Raw genomic sequence first — 20,743 nt, 5'->3', positions numbered from 1 at the left:
CGGACCGCCTCCTCCTCCTCCTCCTCCTCCTCCTCCTCCTCCTCCTCCTCCTCCTCCTCCTCCTCCTCCTCCTCCTCCTCCTCCTCCTCCTCCTCCTCCTCCTCCTCCTCCTCCTCCTCCTCTCACGTCTTATTCTTCCTCAATTTTATTTCATTATTTATGATCAGATTCAGATCGAACCGGAACCGAGTCAGGTTCTTTTATGTGTTTAATGAGAATTCAAACGAACCCGGTGACGCATCAGGAACCAAAGTTCACAACCAAAGCGACAAAACTGAGCAGAAAATCAGACAGAAAGAAAAGAACAAAGTGAGGAACTGAAAGTAGAAAATGTTTCTATAACAAGAGGATTTTCAAATCCTAATTTAAGTTATTAACATATTGATTTAAGGATTGGACTTTTGAGTTGTTGTAATGTTTAATTACCTTCGTAATGAAATTATTTCACTTTTAAAAAAGTTTAAATGGGTTAAAATGTTATTACCACAATTTAGCTCTTCTGTCAGAAGAGCAAATTTTATAATAGCAAAACTCAAAAGCAGAAAACATTTCTTGTATAAGATCTAGTTTTGAAAAATGTTTCCAAAAAACATGAATGAATTTAAAAATAGTTCTGTTGTCTCAACATCCGAGTCACAAAACGCAGGATCTGTTGTTCATAATCAGTTTCTGTTGCAGAAAGTCCTGACAAACATAAATCTCACAAAACTTTGACATGAACTTATTAGTTATGATGAGAATAGCGCGCATCGCTAAACTCTCGCATATTGATGAGGAAACGGACTGAAATCTGACCGAAGAGGAAACTTTTAAAGATATTCATAACATTATCACGTTTCTTAACCATGTAAGCCATAAACGGGTTTTAATGTAACAACACTTGTTCTCTGAGACAGGGGACGCAAATATTGGCAGGCTCAGAAATTAAAATGCATCTCCCCACATTAATAGACTAGACACTAGAAGAATTACTTTATTCATCCCAGCAGGGAAATTATTTTAAAATAAAAATTAAAAATGATGCTTCCGAAATCTCTTGATGGCGATTCCGCGCAGAGGATGAGACTCCCTCAGCCTCCCTGCGTCAATCACCACAGAAGCCCTTTTTTAAAAAGATGATATAAAATGTTCTATATGACGGGATTCTGCTTTGTAATGCTTTAAGCTATTATGATGTTAAAAGAAAAAAATCTGGGAATTTCAAACCATCTGCGGAAAACATTTTCATCAGACACTGACTGAAAAACGTTTGACTCATGTGTGTCAATAAAGCTATAAAAACCGTATTTATTTCAATTAATCTGCGAAATAAAACCCGCCGTTTTATGGCCACATGGTTAAGAAACGTGTTAATGTTACGAATATCTTTAAGAGTTTCAGCTCCCGCGACAGCAGATGCGTTTCTCGGCGTAACACCTGTTCATGTTGGAGAAGCCCGTTCATTAATCTACAGCGCCCCCTGCCGGCGGAGGATCGTAGTTCCAGCAGGAGTTCTGATCAGATTCATTCACCAATTTCTAAAGTTGACTTTAAACAACAAATCAAAGCTTCAGAACATTTCTGCATCACCAGCATCAGGCAGATGATCTGCTGGAGTCGTGGTTCTGGTTCTGATGGTTCCAGTTCGGATCCAAACAGCTTCACTTGTTGGCACAGGTGTTCACAGGGGCCTGCTTAAAAAAACACACACAAAACGGTCATCGAGAAAATTCTGTTTTTGCACTAAATTTTCCAACATTTATTACAGATTAATATTTTTGGTCTCAAATTATATACATTTCGAAATCGTATTTACTAATTGTTTTCTGAATTTTCAATATGGCCGCCACAGTTATGGAAAATGAATTTTTGCACCAAAATAACAAATGAAATGAATCAATTTGGTGTCAAATCATAACCCATATATTTTGAACCAAATCAAACATTTTCTTGATGTTGCGTTTCCTTTTTCAAATGGACATTTTTCAAAATGGCTGCCATGGAGAATGTTAGAATGTTCTCCATGGCAACACTAAAACATTCGAACCAAGAAGTTGGATTCACTAACCAGGAATGTTGAACTGCTAAACACAGTAAGAAGCTCGGAGAAGCTAAACCGCTAAAATAAATGTGATGGTTTTGAAACATAAAAACTTTATTGTTCTTCAATGGAAACAAAACACAAAGTTCTGCAGAACCTTTTAATTAAAAATCCACACCAAAATAAAAGCACCAAACTGATCTGTGGCTAAAAGCTTCTTCAGAACCAGTAGAGTCAAACTGGGTCAGTTCTGGTTCTGTTCTGGTCAAACTGGGTCAGTTCTGTTTAAACTGGGTCAGTTCTGTTTAAACTGGGTCAGTTCTGGTTTTGTTCTGGACTCTAAACTCTAACCTCACACTGAGAAAGGAAGGCCCGTCTCCACTGACGGAGGTTCTATGGGTTCCAGTTGGACCTGCTGGGAACCAATAAGCTGGGCTTACTGGGAAACATTTCAGCTTCCAGAACCATCTGCCTCCTCAAGCAGAACCTGGAAAACAGATCCAGACTTGGAGTTTTTCAGTCGGCTTCCTGTCTGTGTCTCTGGGAATAATTCTGTGTCCAGCTGTCTGGGTCTGGAGGTTTCCGGGTCTCCAGCAGCTTTACACTGCGCTCCCGTTCAGAACCGGGTTCTTCTGGGCCGACTGCTTGGTTCCGGAGGAAGTAGCCGACATCCAGACGGCGCCGTCAAAAAGGCTTCCCACCTCAAACACTTCGTGGATCGCCTTCCGGAAACAGTGGAAGTTATAGTCAATCAGACCTGGACAGGAAGCAGAACACGGGTCACTTCCTGTTGGGTCTTTAAGGTTCCTCAGTTTTCTACAGAAAACAACAAGATATTTTATCCTACAGAGGACGGAAAACTGGAAAAGCACAGAGAGGAAGGAGAGGAGGACAAAAGGAAAGACTAAAGTCTAGAACATGTTTTTGTGAGTGAGAGCGGAGCGACCAGAGACCTTTCCTCTCCAAGCTCTCCTCCCTCAGGATGCAGACCAGAGCCAGGAACCTGGTGACCTCCTTCAGGTAGAGAACCGTGGTGTTATTCAGCCTGATGACGGCCAGAGACTGGTCATCGTAGGCGCCGCCGTCCGCCGTCAGCCTGGAGGAACCATCAGGATCAACAGAACCATCAGAACCAACTAAAACTTTACAGAACTATGGATACTATGGATTAGTTGAATTATGATTGGTTGTTGACTAATGATTTATTAGATTAACAGTAGTTCCAATCTTTTATCTAATAACCTCGCTTACACCTTGTTTCATTGTTGTAGTTTGGCCGCCAGCCAGCAGGGGGAGCTGCTGGTCATCCTGAAGCAGAGCCAGAAACAAACATGGCGGGCACATCAGAAAGTGTCCGGTTTGGGAAGTAAAATGCTTTTAAGTGGTTCTGTTTAGAAATATAAACTCCATAAGATCCATAAGTCTCTCCTTAAAGCACCGTCAACTTCTCCGTTAAAAATGACAGATCTGCCCAGAAGGCGAAGATTTTACGACAGACAAACAGAGGAGAAAGCTCTAAGCCCCGGGCAGGAGGCGGGGCTTAGAAAGCTCTAAGCCCCGCCTCCTGCCCAGTTTCCCTTCTGTGAAACACAAAACAGAAAAATTGGAGCTCGGTTTATTATGAGGTCTGTCATGAATTAATGAACCGGGGAAAAAAGATGATAAGGAATTATGAGTTTCACATATTTTATTCTTTTCCTCTTTGTATTTTTCTATTCAGCGACCTTAGAGGTTTGTGTTTTGTTATATTTGATGAATATTTGTACTTTTATTGATGTGAGAAAACTACCTTTTTCTGTTGATTCAATCAGTTTTTAATACAGCAGACACAAAATAATGTTGGATTATCTTGTTTTCTATAATTCCACATGTTATTTTGTCCTATCAACTTTAGATCAGCTCATTAATCTGTAACTTGCATCCCTAATCAGAACCATCTCGGTGAAGTTCTGATGGGACCGGGTCCGGTTCTGCTCACCCATAGATGCAGGAGACGTCGATGACGACGTCGATCATGTCGCAGCAGAGTTCGTAGGTCTGCATGTCCACCGGCGAGCTGTCGGTGGCGATGTAGATCTTACTGACCACATCAAACAGGAAGGCCTTCTCGATGCCCGAGTGCTGCAGAGCGGACCGGATGTTAGGGACGGGACCGGACCGGACCGGACCCGGCGTGGCGGCGGCGCTGGAACCTACCGATATGAAGATGTTGAGCAGGTTCTCCAGGGTGGGAAGCTGAGGGATGAGTTTCTGCACCACCTTGCTGAAGGCCTCGAAAATGGAGTGGTCGTAGATGCTGGTCAGGTAGAAGCTGCGGATCGGAGCAGGGAGACGGTCAGAACCGGTCCAGACGAGCCGGTTCCGGTCCGGTCCGGCTCACCTGAGGTGCAGCTTGTCCAGGCTGGCGTCGGCCAGGTCGTCGTTGGCTCGCTGGTGGACGTCTCGCTGCGTCTCGATCTTGTGGTCGTCAGACAGTCCGTCCACCTTGTGGATGAAAACCTCGAAGTTGATGTCCGGGTTGACCTTGTAGGCCCTGGAGACGGTGAGGTGCAGCCGGCCCAGAGCCTCCATGTAGTCGTCCTGGAGATTACAGCGGATTATAATCCAGGAAGCATCGATAGAGGACTACAGAACGATGCTGGAGGAACTGAAGAAACCGCTGATCTACACAAACCAAGCATCTGCTCTATGACTGAAACGATTAATCAGACTGATCTGATTACAGCTGCAGTAAAAACAACCAATCAGAGCCAGGAGGCGGGGCTTAGTGCTGTCAGTCAATCCTCCTGAAATCGCTGCTAAATGTGCTAATGACAGAGAAACTACTTACTGTTACAGGAAAACCGTTCATTCACCGTCGTTGATGGCTATGCTAACTAGCTTTAGCTTTTATGACAGGCTATGCTAGCTGCAGCGTAGCAGAGAGGAAGAGCAGGAAGAGCAGGATGAGCAGCGCCACAGGAGACTGTGATTGGCCTCCTGGCTCTGACAACCAATCACAGTCTCCTGGCTCTGATTGGTTGTTTCTGGTTAGAACTGGGAGAACATGGAGATTTTCTCAGATTTTCTGTTTCATATCCAAACATGACAGTTTGAACAAATAAGTAAAGAATATTTTTACAAAAGTTACATACTGCAGCTTTAGTGGATTATTGGAAAAACTAATTCAGTAATCTATTAATTATTAATTGGAGAATATAAACTGCAGAAGGCCATTTACTGAACGAACACTGAGCAGGAACCAACATGTAAACATTTAGCATTTCAGTCTTTATAGTTTTAGTTTCACATTCTGTAAAAAATCTCCTGTTATCACATTTTTCTATCCAGTTATTAATCAGTGATCAATAATTGATCATCAGGCGAGCTCTACGCTGTGTGGATGTTCAGCTGAGTTTTCATGTTAGATTTTTTTTGATCAAACGTTCACCAACAGAACGCTGTTATTCAATTTTTGGCAAAAAATTGGGATTTTATTTAAAAAGGGGATTAAATTATTTTCTAAAGAATAAAAAAAGTTTAAGTGGTTAAATGAAAAACCTGCAGGATGTGAATTTATCAGATTAATGGTCAGGATAATGGATCAGAACCTCTGTTCTGATTGGCTCCGTGGCGGTCAGGTGACTCAGCCCTGACCTGCTACCTGAGCGTCGATGACGAAGATGAGCGCTCCGGTTCCCTTGAAGATCATCTCGCTGTCAAACGTCGGGTCGAAGAAATCCACCTGGCCGGGGAAATCCCAGATCTGGAAGCTGACGAAGGAGCTGCTGGAGACGTCGTCCTTGTAGATCTTGTTGGTGCTTTCCAGGAACAGCGTCTCGTTGGGAGACATCTTATGGAAAACCACCTGGACCGGGACACAGAGGGCCACCATGTTCAATCATTACATTTATTTATGCAGAACATTTCAGGAACACGGAGCTCAGAGTGAAAACATTAAACATCATGAACTTCATACAGTTATTAGAAATGTTCTTCAGCTGACAGAAGGCCGACTTTGTAACTGTCTTTATGTGGCTCTGAAGGTTCAGGTCAGAGGTCAGAGGTCAGGTTCCAGCTGTAATAACTAAAGCTGTGCTGACTCTAGATCTATAACTCTAGATCTATAACTTCAGTCTTGTTTCAGTTCAGCTGGAGAAGGTTAAGGCGCATCCTCACTTTGCTTTGTTCTAAGAATTGGTAGTCATGGTAACTAATCTTATTTCCTGTCATAATCTGAAGTAGAACCCGAATTAACCCGAATTCGGAGTTTAACAGAACCGCTTGATTTGGATGCAAACAGGAGGTAAAAACCAAAGAACATCTTCAGAACCAGGACCTGTCGGTCCGGATCACAGGGAGTTCTGGATCAGAACCGGTGGTCAGCCTGCTGCTGGGTCAGAACCTCGGTACCTTCTGGATGGAGGACTTGCCGCTCCTCCTCAGACCCATCAGCAGGATCCTGGGTCTGCTGGCGGACGGGTTCGCCTCCTCCGGGTCCAGGTCCAGGTCCTGGTCCTCCCCGCCATAACCGAAGCTCTTCGGGAACGAACCCACCACGCTGTAGCTGCTGCCCAGGGTCGGCTCCTCGTACTGGATATTCATCCTGGACCGGATCAGAACTGGACCCGCTCCTCCTGCGGACCCTGGCTCTCTTAGGCCTGCTCCTCCTACTCCGAACCCCGGCTGTCGGAACCCAGTCGACCCGAACCGGGACCGCAGCTTGTTGTTTATAGCTCGGAGGTTCGGACCGAATCAGAACATGTCGGCGGACCGGGTTCTGAGCGGCTCAGCAGCTGGACTGTGACGGGTTCGGTGTTCCAGAACCTCTGGAGCACTAAGTTAAAGGGCTGCTAACACGCCTAGCTTAGCTTCAGCTGGCTTCTGATTGGCTGCTCACTCCAAACACTAGAGTCACGTGACCAGCAGCTAAACCATCAAACAGGAAGCAGTCAGGCGGTGAGTTCCATTTTCTCAGGTTTTATAACACTTTCAATATTATTTAAGTTTAATAAATAAAAAAATCTGATTTTAAAGTTTTATTTGATGGATCTAAACCTTCAGTGGAGCAAAGCGCCGCTTCTGTTCCTATAAAAGCTGATTTTATTTGGCCTGTTTTCGGTCATTTCGCTCCTGTGAAACGACGCAGTGAACTAATGTAACATCCCATAATAATCTTTAGTCTCTGAGACGTTCAAACAGACCTTATCGGACATTCTGTAGACTTTCCTGCTGATTTATTAATAGAACCAAAGCCAGAGCAGAACCAGGAGCTGATTAGATATGAAGTTTAAACACAGGAGCGAGTCTGGACCAGATTAACGAGCAGAACCAGAATCTGAGATCAATCACTCTGAATGATTAAGATGCTGATTGGTTTGAAGTCTGCGGCACATCAGAAGTTATCATCATCATCATCATCTTCATCAACCTTTCATTATGACGGTTTGTCGTCAGTGCCTTGATTCAATCTGCTAGTTTTCCTACAGTTAATAATAAATGGAATTATAATCTGGATCTGACAGCATAGTGTTAGATCTGGGATTAAATGTCAACCTGGATTGATTGGATTTTATATTCCTGTCTGTAGATTAGTTCTGTTTGACTTACTTGCTGAGACATTTGTTGTGAATTTGTGCCCCATGAATTAACTGTATTATTATTACTTCAATATATTTTTTACTAAAGTAAAGGTAAAACGTATTTGAAACAGAGACTGATGATAAAACCTGATTTAACTTTTATAAATGACATCAGACAGAAAAGTTTGGTTCAGTTTCTGGTATCTTAAAGAGTAAAATGAAAAACGTATATTAATAAATAATAACTAAATTAATTTAGAGTGAAAACTCAACATAAACTTTATGGGTCTGATGCTTACAGTGGGACCCATAAGGGTAACGTCTGACAGAACTTCCTGTTTATTATTTTGAGTACAGATGGAAAACATTAAAACAACAAAGCTTGTGTGCAAACAGGAGGTCTCACTTCAACATGTTCTGCTCCTCTGGACTTGTGGAGGTTCTCCAGCTGGTTCTGGATGTCCAGCTGCTAATCGGACCTGTGTTTGTGTGTTGTCAGTTTCAAGATGGCCGCCGTCCTCCTTGCCCTGACCCTGGCTGCTCCGGTGCTGCTGGTCACCTCTGGTCCAGTTCCTGACACCAACAACGGGACGGTTCCTCTGGTTCTGTGGCACGGGATGGGTCAGTCTGCTCTAGATTAATACAGCCAACTACAGACAGAACCAGAACCAGAACAGAGAGGCTGAAACCGGTACCGGTTCTGGTAGCTTCATATCAATCCTTCAGTCCTGCTCTGACTGAAGATCAGAGCTGGTTCTCCTACTAGTCCGGTTCTGTTCCTGGTTCTGTTCCCGGATCTGTTACTGGTTCTGTTCCTGGTTATGTTACCGGTTCCGTTACCGGTTCTGTTCCTGGTTCCGTTACCAGTTCTGTTCCCGGTTCCGTTACCGGTTCCATTACCGGTTGTGTTCCCGGTTCTTTACCGGTTCCATTACCGGTTCTGTTCCCGGTTCTGTTCCTGGATCTGTTACCGGTTCTGTTCCTGGTTCTGTTCCTGGATCTGTTACCGGTTCTGTTACTGGTTCTGTTAATGGATCTGTTACCGGTTCTGTTCCTGGTTCTGTTACTGGTTCCGTTCCCGGTTCTCTTACCGGTTCTGTTCCTCCAGGAGACAGTTGCTGCAACCCGCTCAGCATGGGATCCATAAAGAAGATGATGGAGGAGGAGATCCCAGAGATCTACGTTCTCTCTCTGATGATCGGGAAGAACGTGGTCGAGGTAACCGGTCGCCATGGCAACGGGTTCCCATTGTACCGCTGTAAACATTTGAACAGAATTAGTCTCTGCTTCATATGTAAAATACGTATTTTGTGAAGCCGAGTCGCTCCAGGTTTTAATTTCTGCTTCTAATCGATCTGATTGGATGCTGGAAAAGACTATTGATGTGTTCAAAGGAGTTAGCCTATCGGTGAAGCTATGCTATCCTAAAATAGCATCTCAATGCTAAACATGTAGCATCTAAAGAAGCTCCATGAATGATCAGGGTTCCTGAAACTCTTTGCCTCAATCTGATGGTTGAAGAACCTGAAGAACAGATTAAATCTATAAATGTGTTTGTTGTTGTTGAGCTCAGATGTTTATTTATTCAATAATGTAGCAGCAGGAAGAGGTTTGGAATTGAAAAAGGTGCATTTTTGCAGCCATAGTTTGATTAAAATGTGATTAACGACAGTGACGGTTCGTCCTGCAGGACACAGAGAACGGTTTCTTCCTGGACGTGAACACTCAGGTGTCGATGGTGTGCAGCCAGCTGGCGCAGGACGCCCGGCTGCAGGGCGGCTACAACGCCATGGGTTTCTCCCAGGGAGGCCAGTTTCTGTACGGGAGTTTGTTCAGAAGGTTTCAGCCTGAATGAGGAAGCTCCGTCTGACTCCTGTTCTCCGCTCTTACAGGAGAGCCGTGGCTCAGCGCTGTCCCTCTCCACCAATGAGAACGCTGATCTCCGTCGGCGGCCAGCATCAAGGTATGGTTAGCTCACTTCCTGCTGGGAGTTTCACAACATTACTGCCCAGAGTTTCACTTTTGCTGCAGCAGCTCAGCTTCATGTTTGAGAGGTTTCCATGTGTTGATATGGAAGAAACACCATCACAGCCTGAAAAACGATTTTTCTCATACAGACTCAAACCAAGATAAAAGATAAAACACATAAAAACAGGAACTATTGTACAGTCATGATTGAAAGAAATGTGTGAGAATTTAAAAATCTACAACATGAGCATGAATACGCATAGAAAGTAAACAGGATATTTTACTATTTACTGTTCCAATAGCAGTGGGCTGTGACTACTTACTGGTTTTGTTGGGAGCAGTTTTAGCATTTAGCACAGGAATCTACAACTTTTACAATCTCAAGAGCCATTTTGTCTTTAGCCCGGCTAATTAAAACTTGTTTGGAGCCACAAATGTTACATAACTTAAAAAGGCATAAATTTTAATGAACATCCACTATAGAAAATGTATTGATATTTCTAAAACCCCCCCCTTTTATTTTTATTCTCAGGTTTTAAAGTAAAGAAAAATATGAAACTTTTGCAAAAAGGGAAAGCTAAGTGTGCTACGCACTTATAAAGTTAGCAAAAACACTAAAGCTTTAACTACAAACATTAGTTTACAGCAACTTAGCATTTAGCCGATGCTAATGATAAAGTGCTAACTTCAACCATTTAAATTAGCACTTTAGAATTTATCTGACAAATTAATTTGGGGGAAGCTAAATGTGCTAAACATTACCAAAGTTATCAAAATGCTAAAGCGCTAAATGAAAAATTAGCTCCACTATTAGCGCATTAGCAGATCCAAATACTCTGATTCTCATCCTGAACAAGCACAAGGTGACAGTAGGAAGGAGTGGCTCTTTTTCAGCAGGCAGAACCGGAACCAGAACCGGGCCATCTAACAGCAGCTGTCTCTGATCGCTCAGGTGTGTACGGGCTGCCCAGGTGTCCAGGTGAGAGCTCCCACATCTGCGACATGATCCGGGAGGCGCTGAACCGCGGCGCCTACAGCGACCTGGTCCAGAAACAGTGAGTTACCATGACGACCGTCCCATTTCCCGGTTCTGCTTGCCGTGACGGTTCTGTTTGGGTTACAGCCTCGTTCAGGCCCAGTACTGGCACGACCCGCTCAACGACGACCTGTACAAGCAGCACAGCCTCTTCCTGGCCGACATCAACCAGGAGCGGGTCAGAACCAGCAGCCGTGACGGTCCGACCCGACTTCAGAACCGCTGACCCGGATCTCCTCTGTTTCAGGTCGTCAATGAGACGTACAGGAAGAACCTGCAGCAGCTGCAGAAGTTCGTCATGGTGAAGTTCCTGCAGGACACCGTGGTGGACCCGGTCGATACCGAGGTAACAAGCCCGCTTCTGGTTCTGACCCATTGAAACCCACAGGCTGAGGTGATGCAGCTGCATGTGTTTCCTCCTGCAGTGGTTCGGTTTCCTGAAGGCGGGCCAGGCCAAGGAGACGGAGACGCTGCAGGAGAGCGCCCTCTACAGAGAGGTAACAGTCCAACCGGACCAGAACCACAAAACAGCAGAACCTGGCGTTGGGAGCAGGTCCTGTTGGCGCTCTGCTGCCTCCTGCTGGTGAAACCATGAAACTGAAGTTCACTGGATGTTTATATCTGCTCTGCAAACAGTTTTATCATTTAGAGGAACAAAAATTTGAATCAAAAGTAATTACTTCAATTTTAAAATTAATTTGTGCAGAAAATTATTTTTCTACTTGAATGTTCACAAGCAGCTGCTGCTGGAGAGGTCAGAGGTCAATGCTTCCAGCTGAAGCTCCCTGATGTTCTGCAGATCGCTCCAGTCCATTTGGTTAAAGTTCAGAACCAACAAATGTTTTAGAAATAGATATAAAATGCTCACTTTAGCAGTTTTACAATTATCCATTTGTTTTGAGCTTTTTTTTAAATTCTTTAATAATTTTTTTTTAATTTACATTTTACATATAAGATTATATCTGTAAATGTTTTTTTGTTTTAGAACCTAAACAAAATAATCCTATTGTAGATATTTAAAAAAAAAGTCATCTTTTCCCAAAATTGTATGTAAAGTTTGTAGTTTTAAATGAGTTTTGTTCAGCTGGACTGAGGGGAAAAGCTGTTTTAGTCTGGAAATGCTGCAGAAGTTTCTCGCTGTTCTGGTTTTTGTCAGTCAAGTTATTTTCTCATGTTCATTAAATCTGCTTCAGCCTGAAATGCAGAAGAGTTTTAACATAAAACAATGAAATCATAACTATGTCCTGTTAAATCTGAAGAGGGGATGAGATTTTTCTAACCTTTTGGATGTTTTCTCGTCTGGACTCGGTTTAACAGTTTACCCGTCTTCCTGCAGGACCGTCTGGGTCTGGCCGCCATGGATAAAGCCCACAAGCTGGTCTTCCTTTCCACAGACGGAGATCACCTCCAGTTCAGCAGGGAATGGTTCACCGCCAACCTGCTGCCCTTCCTCAGGTAGACCAGCAGAGGGCGCTGCAGCAGAAACTCCTCTTTTGCACTGATGCTTTCCGGGTGATTTTAGCTTCCTGTTGTGAATGATGCTGCTTTTAACCCAATAAAGACACAAACTTCCTGCTGTTATTGCAACGTTTTAATGACTCAGCATTGATGAGAACATTTCAATTTGGACCCAAAAATAAAGAAGTGAGAAAAAAAGGAAACATGTTTAGAGATTGGTCACCACTTCCAGGCTTTCTGTCTCCAGCATGGAATGATGCCAACACTCGGGAATGTCCTGGAAACCTGGAGCTTTATTCCTACCTGATCTGGATTGTTTGAGCCGGATTGAACTCAGCAGAAGTAAAGTGATGCTTTAGTTGGTTTTCTAGGTGCTTTAACAGGAAGTTGCATAAAAATGAAACAGGAAGTGGAGCAGGAAACAAGGAAGCGTCTTGACGGCTGATTGGCTGCTGAGAATCTAATCTACGCTCTCAGCTGTTTGCTGCCGATTGGCTGGAGGATCTGCTCCAGGTGCGAGCAGCCCTCTCATTGGCTAATGAAGGGTCAGCTGCAGCTGTGATTGGCTGATAGGAGGCAGGGGGCGGGGTTAACTCATGACGTCTGAATCTCAGTCTACAGTGTGACATTAGCTGGTGGGCGGGGTCAATCAGTCAGGTGGTTAGGGGGCGGGGCTCCGCCTAGCCAGCGATCTCCGTTGCTGTGGTAACGAGCTTCTGGCCATCCCAGACCGTCTTGAACTGCTCCGGAACAGGAAGCTCCGTCTGGAGGACAGGAAGGACAAACCAGCTCAACCAAACTAAGCAAAAGCTTTTATTTTGACATTTCCAGCAGGAAGTGTTCATGCAGTGTAGCTGTTAGCTTAGGAACAAGAGAAGGTCAGAGGTCATTTACGTTTGTTTTGTTCTGAAATGATCCAAATGATTCAAAGCAGCGTTCAGGTGACGATACATTCATTATTATGACGCTGCAGCTAGCATGAGCTGGTTGCTAGGAGACGTTAGCATCCCATAATAATCTAGTAAGGTCACTGGCTAATAATCAAGTTCATCCTTTCACAATAAAACAAGCAGCCTGGAGATTCATTATAGATAAAAAACTGAGACTCGAGTGTTGGACTCGAGTCCAGGTCAAAGGTCAAGTCGAGCCTGAAGTCTATTTGAAGCTCGACTTGAGTCCCTGATGATCTGCTCTAATCAATCAAACAATCAGACTTCCGACTTCCTGTTAGCTTCATAAACATTTCAGCTAAATTCAGATCACGTTTCTCTTTAATCCGTCTGACGGCTCGGTTCTGACCGGATCAACAGTTCCGGTCCCGACTGAAACCAGAACTGAACCGGGTCCAAACATAGCCAACCGTCTGCAGTCGGATTCTCCAGGTAAGACACTGACTGCTCAGAAGTAATCCGCCTGACGCTGGTTTTAAGGAGACTGTGTTGGAACCGGTTCCGAGTTACTCACAAACTCTCCGTCCTTGTTGGGAACCAGGATGTTCATCTCGGAGCTCTTGGCGCTGATGATCTCACAGCTCAGCGAGTCTTTGCTCAGGTAAACATGGCAGCCGTCCGTCTTGTTGATGGAGATGGTCGGGATTTTCCCCATAACCTGCAGAGAGACGGGCCGGTCAACAGCCGGAACCAGGATCGGGTCCAGAACCAGGACCGGATCCAGGAGACGTACGCACCTGGACCTTGACGTCTCTGCAGTTGATGACCTCCACGATGCCGACGACGTCGTCGAACACCAGACCCATCTTCTTACAGCTGTCTGAGGATCAGCAGCGCTTTATTACATCACAGCTTCATCGGCCAATCAGGCGACCTGAATCACTGCCCAGCGCTCTGATTGGTCAGCTGATCAGACATTTTATTTCTTTTATTTTTTAGAAAAACCTGAAGCAAAAGTTTCCTCATTTAAACAGTTTCACAATTTAATAAGTTTCTGATATACAAATAAAATAAAAAAATTAAGTTATGGAATCTCAGGTTTTTATTTAAACAGTTTGTTTTCTGGTCAATGATTCAATGAGTGAGTTCTAAAACTGGCCAGCAGGGGGAGCTGCTTCCTCACTGGCAATACAGGAAATAAACCAGGAAAATAACTGGATTAAATCTGATTTTTAATCATGAATGTTTGTGGATTAAACCTGGCGTGGACCTAAATGTTCTGGCCCGGTTCTGAGCTCTTACCGATGGTGATGGAGTTGATTTTGCCTTTGACCTGCAGCGTGCTCTGGTTGCACTTGAAGGCGTAGACCACCTGCTTCAGCTCCGTGTTGCTGATCACCAGGCCCTGGGCCCCCTCCTGGTTCTCCTGCAGAATCAGAACCAGAACCAGTGGGTCAGAGCGCTCACAGCTCCAGATGCACAAAGCCACCAGAACCACCCACTCACCACTTTCCACTTCTTTCCCTCCAGCTCCAGAACCGGCGGCAGCGTGCGGGTCGGTGCGGCGGACCCGGCGGGTCGGGGCGTGGCAGAGGAGAACGGTTTGGGTCCGGTACGCACCGGGGCCGCCTGGGCCGCCTGGCCCCTCAGGGCCGGGTTCTTGTGGGTCTTCTGGTTGTCGCTGACGTGCTTCAGGCCTGAAAGGGTTAAAAATCAGAGTGAGGCTGCTGCAGCAGAACCGCACAGAACCTCAACGGAACCGCAGCAATGAAAAATATGACAAACTTTAAATTTTATATTAATATTAAATAATAATAATTTTCTTTTTAGGACATTTTTTATGAAAAATATAAAGAACTGAATTTCTCAAATACAAATGACATTTAGAAAAATACATTTTCATATAAATTTCTTATTTTTTGGTGGATTAACCTCTGACCTCTCGTGATGTCGGATCCCTGGTTGATGGCGGCAAACAGAGCGTTCCTGCTGGTGGCGCCGCCGCCGTCGCTGCCGCCTCCTGGAGCGCCGCTCAGCTCCTCGGGTGGAGGGGGGGGGCCCGGCGGGGGCGGGGGGCCTCCGGCCGGCACACTGGGCGGAGCCACAGAGGCCACGGCGACCGGACCCTGAGGACGGCGAGACAAGATGGACGTCAGCGACAAATAAAGGGATGGAAGTGGTCCGGTTGCGGTTCCAGGTCCGGTTCGGGTTACTCACGGTCTTGCTCCAGCTCAGGCCGGTGGTGTGGTGCTGCTTGATGTAGTTCTGCAGCTCGGTCCAGATGGAGACGTAGGCCTTCACCCAGTCCACATGCATCTTGTCTCTGCAGGGACAGGAAGGGACAGGAGACATGAGGAACCCGCTTCCTGTCTGGACAGGAAACAGGAAGCAGCTGTACTGACTTCTCCTTGTAGTCCTTGAGGACCCGGTTGGTGTAGAACATGGCGGCGTCCTGCATCTCCTTAACGTACGGACCGGGCTTCGGAGCCTGACGGAACCAGAACCGTTAGTTTCTACCAGACGCCAACGGTCGCTAAGCAACGGCACCACACATGCACTCCAAACGAACCAGCGGTGAACTACGAACACGAACCAATTCAGAACCACACAGACAGTCGGGGCGTTACCATGGCAACCCATCCCAGGGCGGGAACGCTCTCGCTGACGGCAGACAGGTGGTTGAAGAGCGGAGAGGTCCGGTTCTGCTCCCGGAAGGCCTGGACCTGCTGGATCGCCTTGGAGACGGGCTGCAGGAGCGCCGTCAGAACCGGCTGGGGGGCGGAGGGGGATGACATCATCAGTAAGACAGTGACATCATCAACAACATCAGAGCAGATCGGCACGTTTTTCCCCTCTTGGTTCTGATTTGACCTCTGACCTCATCCAGAGGTTCTGCTGCTCAGACAGAACCGGGCCGACACCAGAACCCAATCAGAACCCGGTTTGGTTACATACAGGAATAAACTTGTTTTATTGAATTAACAGCTCGGTTTAAATGGACCGCTGTGGTACCGGGTCAGATAGATGGTTCTGTTTAAGGAACCAGTAGACCTGCTGCTGGGTCCAAATGATCAGCTGGTGTTAAATCAGCAGAACTGGGTCAGAACCAACCCTCTGTAAAAACTACAGACATGGAGGACAGCTGGACCTCATGGTGCCTTCCAGGCTCCCGGGTCGGGACGGTTCAGACAGAACCAGGTTCTGGTTCCGTCTGGATAGATGATGAGTTTTAGACGGTTCTGATCATCTTTCAGAACCAGAACCAGTTGCAGAGGTTTGGATCCGACTGAACGGGGTCAGAACCACCAACCGTCTGCTGCTGTCAGAACCGAACCGGGTCGGGTCGGTTCTGGACTCACGTCTGAGGGCTTCTGGGAGGAGGAAGCGGCGGCGAGGAGCTGCCTCTGGCTGGAGAACGCCTGCTTCATCATGTCCGCCTGAGGAGGAGCACAGAACAGGGTTACCATGGCAACGCCGTCACCACGGCGACGCCCCCCCCCTGGCAGCCAGAGGGGGCGGAGTCAGAGACCTACGTGTTTCTGGACGTCTCCTCCGATCTGCTGGCTCAGGGCCACGTACTGCGCCACCGGACCTCTGATGATGTCATCATACGCCTCCACGAACGGCGCCACGGCTAGGAAGGAACAGACAGGGTTCTGATCCGGACCGGTTCTGATCCAGGCAAGTTCTGATCCGGACCGGTTCCGACACAAACTGGTTCTGATCCAAACCTGCCTGACCCAAAACCTGGAACAGAACCGATTCTAACTGGACCTGTGGATTCTTTTGTTCTGGTTCAGGAGAACCAGAACCGTCCAAAGTGGACCAAGCCCGACTTACCTCCTCCAGCAGAACCTGCGGCGCCGCCCGGCGGGCCTGACACCACCTCCAGCCGGCCCACCGCCGCCTCCAGCCGCTGCACCAAACTCGCCAGCTCCGCCGCCATTCCTGCAGGGGACAGGAAACAGGAAGTGACACGGCTGCAGCGGTTCTGATCCAGAAGGAGTCGCTCCACCCAAAACCAGCGGGCTGGGTTCTGCTCCTCCAGAACGGGTTCGGGTCAGCAGCTCGTTAACGGGCCGCTGAGCTCTTAACGAGCTGCAGCTCATTAAAGGATCAGAAAACTTTCCACAACAACAACCAGGCGGTTCTGCTGGTACCGCTGATCGGGTCAGTTCTGATTAGGTTATTGGTTCTGCAGAGATCACACCCAGAACCAGCCGGCCCAGTTCTTTCAAACCTTGACTTACTAAATGTATTGTTTAGGACCCAGATTCTAATGTTCGACCCGGTTCTGGTTCTGCAGCGTGAAACCATTCCGGACCATCTCTGGTCCCGGTCGGATCCAAACTCCTTCCTGTTTCTCCTTCTGTTCTGTAAGCGAGAAGCTCCACACCCAGGGTGTTCAAAGTGAGGGTGGCGGGCCGTTAGCGGACACAGATCAAATAAATTAGGACAAAAACACTAATTAACTTAAAATCTACTAAAATATTAGATTAAATAAATATTTCTGGTGTTGCCATGGTAACCAGGTCTACATGTAACCATTGATTGATTGTTACACTCTACAGGAAGTGTTTTCAGATGAAGACCGCCCACTTCCTGTTTTTACTGCATAAAATATGAAATATTCTGAAATATTTTGTCTGTTTTCTTCAATCGAGACCAAAACAAACAAACTGGATGATTTAATTTAACAAGGAAAAAACATTTCAAGTTTTGGATCTATGATCCCGTTCCTACAAAAAATTATTTGTTTAAAATCATTCATGTTTAAATTATTGTTAAGAAAACGAAACATTTTTATTATGTGGTTTTGTAAAAGTATTTTTCATGTGACAAAATGTTTGTACACCAGGATCCAGCTGATTTCTCCTGGTTCCTTTTCTGCATTTTAACCAAATTTATCATCAATAAAACGTTAAATTTGTTTAAATCTAAATCAGACTCGTTTCTCCCTGAACTTCAGCTGGAAGTTTCCAGACAAGCAAACACAGACGGAAAATCCCAGAGGAGGGAAGAGCTGAAGCTGCAGGAAGCCAGTCGGACCGGCGGTTCTGAGGAGAATCGGGTCAGAACCAGGAATAAAATGGAGTTTCCCAGGAATTTACAAAAACTCAACTTTATGAACTCAGAATCCCAAAGAAGAGAAAACCTGAGAAGAACTGGAGGAAAACTGGATGCCTGTGGTTCTGATCCGGTTCTGACCCAGAACCCATTAATAAGGCTCTCTGTCACTTTGGACCTTCATGAGGAAACCAGTTAAACGTTAACCTGAGGCGACGCCTTCAGGCAGGGTGGGGCCGCCGGCGCTTCCTGCTCCCAGGTGACTGACTCACCTGCAGGGGGCGGGGCTTCAGGGGACAGACAGGAAGTAAACAGCTGCAGCAGGAAAACTGAGGAGCCAATCAGAAGCCAGGAGGCAGGTCTGGTTCTGAACTCAACAAAGTTGCTGAATGCCTGCAAATTAAACTACAGAAACCAGTGGAAAAACTCAATTTGGTCCAAAATCTGAAAAACTGCAGTTCTGATCCACTTCAGCAAAACCGGGTCAACCCAACAGAACCGCATCCTGGCTGACCTGCAGAGAAATCTTGAAGCTGGAAAAGTTCCTGCAGGATTCACTTCCTGTCAACCCGGACAGCTTCTGCAGAACAAAAAAGGTTCTGGTTCCATCCCAGCAGAACCAGCCTGGAACTTTTTGGGTTCTGGTTTGGCCTGTGCGGGTTTGACCCGCGGAGGGGGACAGACAGAAAGCAGGGCGCGTCGCTCTGCATCCTTCACTCCAGGCTGAAAGGTGTTCCGGCCGCGGAGGGATACACGCCCAGCCGCCCGCAGCGCGCAGCCTTCACCTGGACCACAGGTGGACCACAAATCACGTCCAGGCTGCTGACGTTGTTAATGAGATTTGCCAGCCAGGCTAAAGCTAAGCTAGCAGCGCCGGGCATGTTGCGTTCACCTCTGCGTCCCCGTTAGATGTAGACCCGGCTAACCGACCCGACCCGACCCGCTACCTTCAGAACCAGAACCACCGGCCAGAACCGAATAGACAGTACCGTTGGTTCTGTGCGGGAAGCCGCTTCAGAAGCGAGGAACCACCTGCAGGGGTTACCAAACCATCCAGAACACCGTCTGAAAACAGAGCCGCTGCAGCGGGAGGGGGACAATTAAACGGGTTAACTAAACGGGTCAGAACAGCGTATTTAACCCGACTGGTTCTGTTGGCAGCATTGAAATGGGTCAGGTGACTGCGGCAGAACCGAGCCGGTTCGGTTATCTGTACGGAATAAACACCGTTCATGTGTTTTCCGGGTCGCTCCCTCCCTGAAGTTCCTGATTTCTCCGTCTGTCTCCTCTCCGTCCGACCAGCCGCTCCCAGTTCCGCTTTGTTCCCCTCACCAGTAAACCCAGTGAAACCAGCGACATGCGTTCCGGTTCGGCCTACCTGCTAACCGGGTCTAGCAGTGATTTGGTCCGTGTTCTGTCGCAGGGTGTGCTGACTGCAGAGCAGACTGAGCTTCGGTGGGTTTCTTCCTGGATGAGGTGAATTTACCCGGCTGGCACCGCGGCGTGTTTCCGCCCCTGTCACCCTGATTCCTTTCCCATATAAGGAGCGCGGAGGCAGAGGGCAGCGGCGCTATGACGCCCAGAAACCACCGCTTTTCTTCCTCTCATCATGGCTGCAGCGTGCACCGTCATGACAGCAGGAAGCAGAAACTACACATGCTTCCATCTGCACACTGCAGTTAGCGCCACTCTGCAGTCAGAGGCGCACAGACTGCACACAGGGCTGCACATGTGCACCAAATCAGAACTCTGCTCTTATGTAGGACAGACGCACAGCTTGCAGTGAAGCTGCAGGAGCAGAAGGTGGATGAGGTGAAGAAGAGGATGGAGGGGCGGGTTGTGCACGCAAACCCCCCAAACCAGCAGGGGGCGCTCCCGTTAATGACAATAGATCACAAATGTTATTTGTTTTAGTGAGAATACTATGAAACAGTGGTGGACACTGCTAGCTAAAATGTTACCAGCACTTACAGCATTAATTGAAAACATTAGCTCCTCTAATGCTGAAAGGCTATGCTAACATGGTATTTATGGGAAGCTAATGCTAAACTGCCGCGCTTATAACCAGCGCTTCAGGATCAATTCTTTGGGTCAGTCTTTTCACTCGTGGGTTCAGTTTTATTGTTGTTGGTTTTGCGTTAAAATTTATTTATGGGAAGCTAAGTGTACTAAATGTTTTCAATGTTCGCTAAGCCACTAAATGAAATACTAGCTCAGCTGTTAGCACATTAGCAGAAGTGTACCCACCACTGTTACTACAGTTTCAGCCAAGATAAATTAAAATATTTTATATAGAATTTAAATTTAAGACTTAAAGGAAATTTAAGTTCATTTTATAAAACTGTAAAGAATAATTGATTATTTTACTACCAAAGTGCTCTGATGTTTTGAGTTAGCTCAGCTAATTAAACTTCCATGTTGAGATGTGGTCAGTGGCGGTCGGGCCCCAAATCTAATTCTGCTGAAGGCCTCAGAACACTCTGGGTCGGCCCTGGTTGTTGGGATGACCCGGAGCTATTCCCAGGTCAAAGATCATCAGCTTGTACGACCAACATCAACAAAACTGATGCTTTCTCATAAAACAGTTATCTAATGACAGGAAATGACCTCAATCTGCTTCCTTCTTAAACCAACATGGACATTTCTGTCTGCTTCAGTTTCAGGAGGAAACCATAACGGCTCTTAGAAGGTCACATCCAAACACCAGCCATTATAGACATCATCATCATCATCATCATTAATG

At 46.4% G+C, this 20,743-nt stretch overlaps 3 protein-coding genes and 1 non-coding gene across 5 annotated transcripts; 1 reads left to right on the top strand and 3 right to left on the bottom strand.

Annotated features, from left to right (window-relative positions):
* Positions 1-969: 969 nt before the first annotated feature.
* LOC111610668 lies at positions 970-1,108 on the bottom strand. The gene has a single exon (XR_002753762.1). It is a non-coding gene; the product is annotated as a U11 spliceosomal RNA (small nuclear RNA).
* Positions 1,109-2,166: 1,058 nt separating this feature from the next.
* Positions 2,167-6,629, bottom strand: LOC102236796 (ras-related GTP-binding protein C-like). Its single transcript, XM_005814080.3, has 7 exons — positions 6,413-6,629; positions 5,664-5,867; positions 4,401-4,600; positions 4,217-4,331; positions 3,999-4,141; positions 2,974-3,116; positions 2,167-2,777 (listed from the first exon to the last, which is right to left on the bottom strand). The coding sequence occupies exons 1-7, from the start codon at positions 6,602-6,604 to the stop codon at positions 2,620-2,622; spliced, it is 1,155 nt and encodes a 384-aa protein (XP_005814137.1). The 5' UTR covers positions 6,605-6,629; the 3' UTR covers positions 2,167-2,619.
* Positions 6,630-6,868: 239 nt separating this feature from the next.
* On the top strand, positions 6,869-12,165 carry ppt1 (palmitoyl-protein thioesterase 1). 2 transcript variants are annotated; one of them, XM_023344547.1, is made up of 10 exons: positions 6,869-6,958; positions 8,081-8,202; positions 8,690-8,799; positions 9,272-9,399; positions 9,474-9,544; positions 10,502-10,604; positions 10,673-10,763; positions 10,833-10,931; positions 11,011-11,082; positions 11,922-12,044. In XM_023344547.1, exons 2-10 carry the CDS (start codon positions 8,088-8,090, stop codon positions 12,042-12,044), a joined length of 912 nt encoding a protein of 303 aa, XP_023200315.1. In that variant the 5' UTR covers positions 6,869-6,958; positions 8,081-8,087. The 2 variants fall into 2 exon arrangements, with proteins under 2 accessions (XP_023200315.1, XP_014330040.1); XM_014474554.2 differs by lacking the exon at positions 6,869-6,958 and having other exon boundaries at positions 8,088-8,202; positions 11,922-12,165.
* On the bottom strand, positions 12,162-19,522 carry cap1 (cyclase associated actin cytoskeleton regulatory protein 1). Its single transcript, XM_023344543.1, has 13 exons — positions 19,379-19,522; positions 16,774-16,881; positions 16,467-16,567; positions 16,293-16,370; positions 15,561-15,704; positions 15,336-15,421; positions 15,151-15,256; positions 14,873-15,059; positions 14,440-14,630; positions 14,236-14,359; positions 13,731-13,813; positions 13,508-13,651; positions 12,162-12,807 (listed from the first exon to the last, which is right to left on the bottom strand). The coding sequence occupies exons 2-13, from the start codon at positions 16,877-16,879 to the stop codon at positions 12,724-12,726; spliced, it is 1,434 nt and encodes a 477-aa protein (XP_023200311.1). The 5' UTR covers positions 16,880-16,881; positions 19,379-19,522; the 3' UTR covers positions 12,162-12,723.
* Between the last annotated feature and the right edge of the window lie 1,221 nt (positions 19,523-20,743).

This window comes from Xiphophorus maculatus, chromosome 13, assembly GCF_002775205.1.
Source record: "Xiphophorus maculatus strain JP 163 A chromosome 13, X_maculatus-5.0-male, whole genome shotgun sequence".
In the NCBI taxonomy this organism is placed as follows: Eukaryota; Metazoa; Chordata; class Actinopteri; order Cyprinodontiformes; family Poeciliidae; genus Xiphophorus; species Xiphophorus maculatus.
Note: the sequence above shows the minus strand (reverse complement) of the source record. Positions and strands in the feature narration are given on the sequence as shown.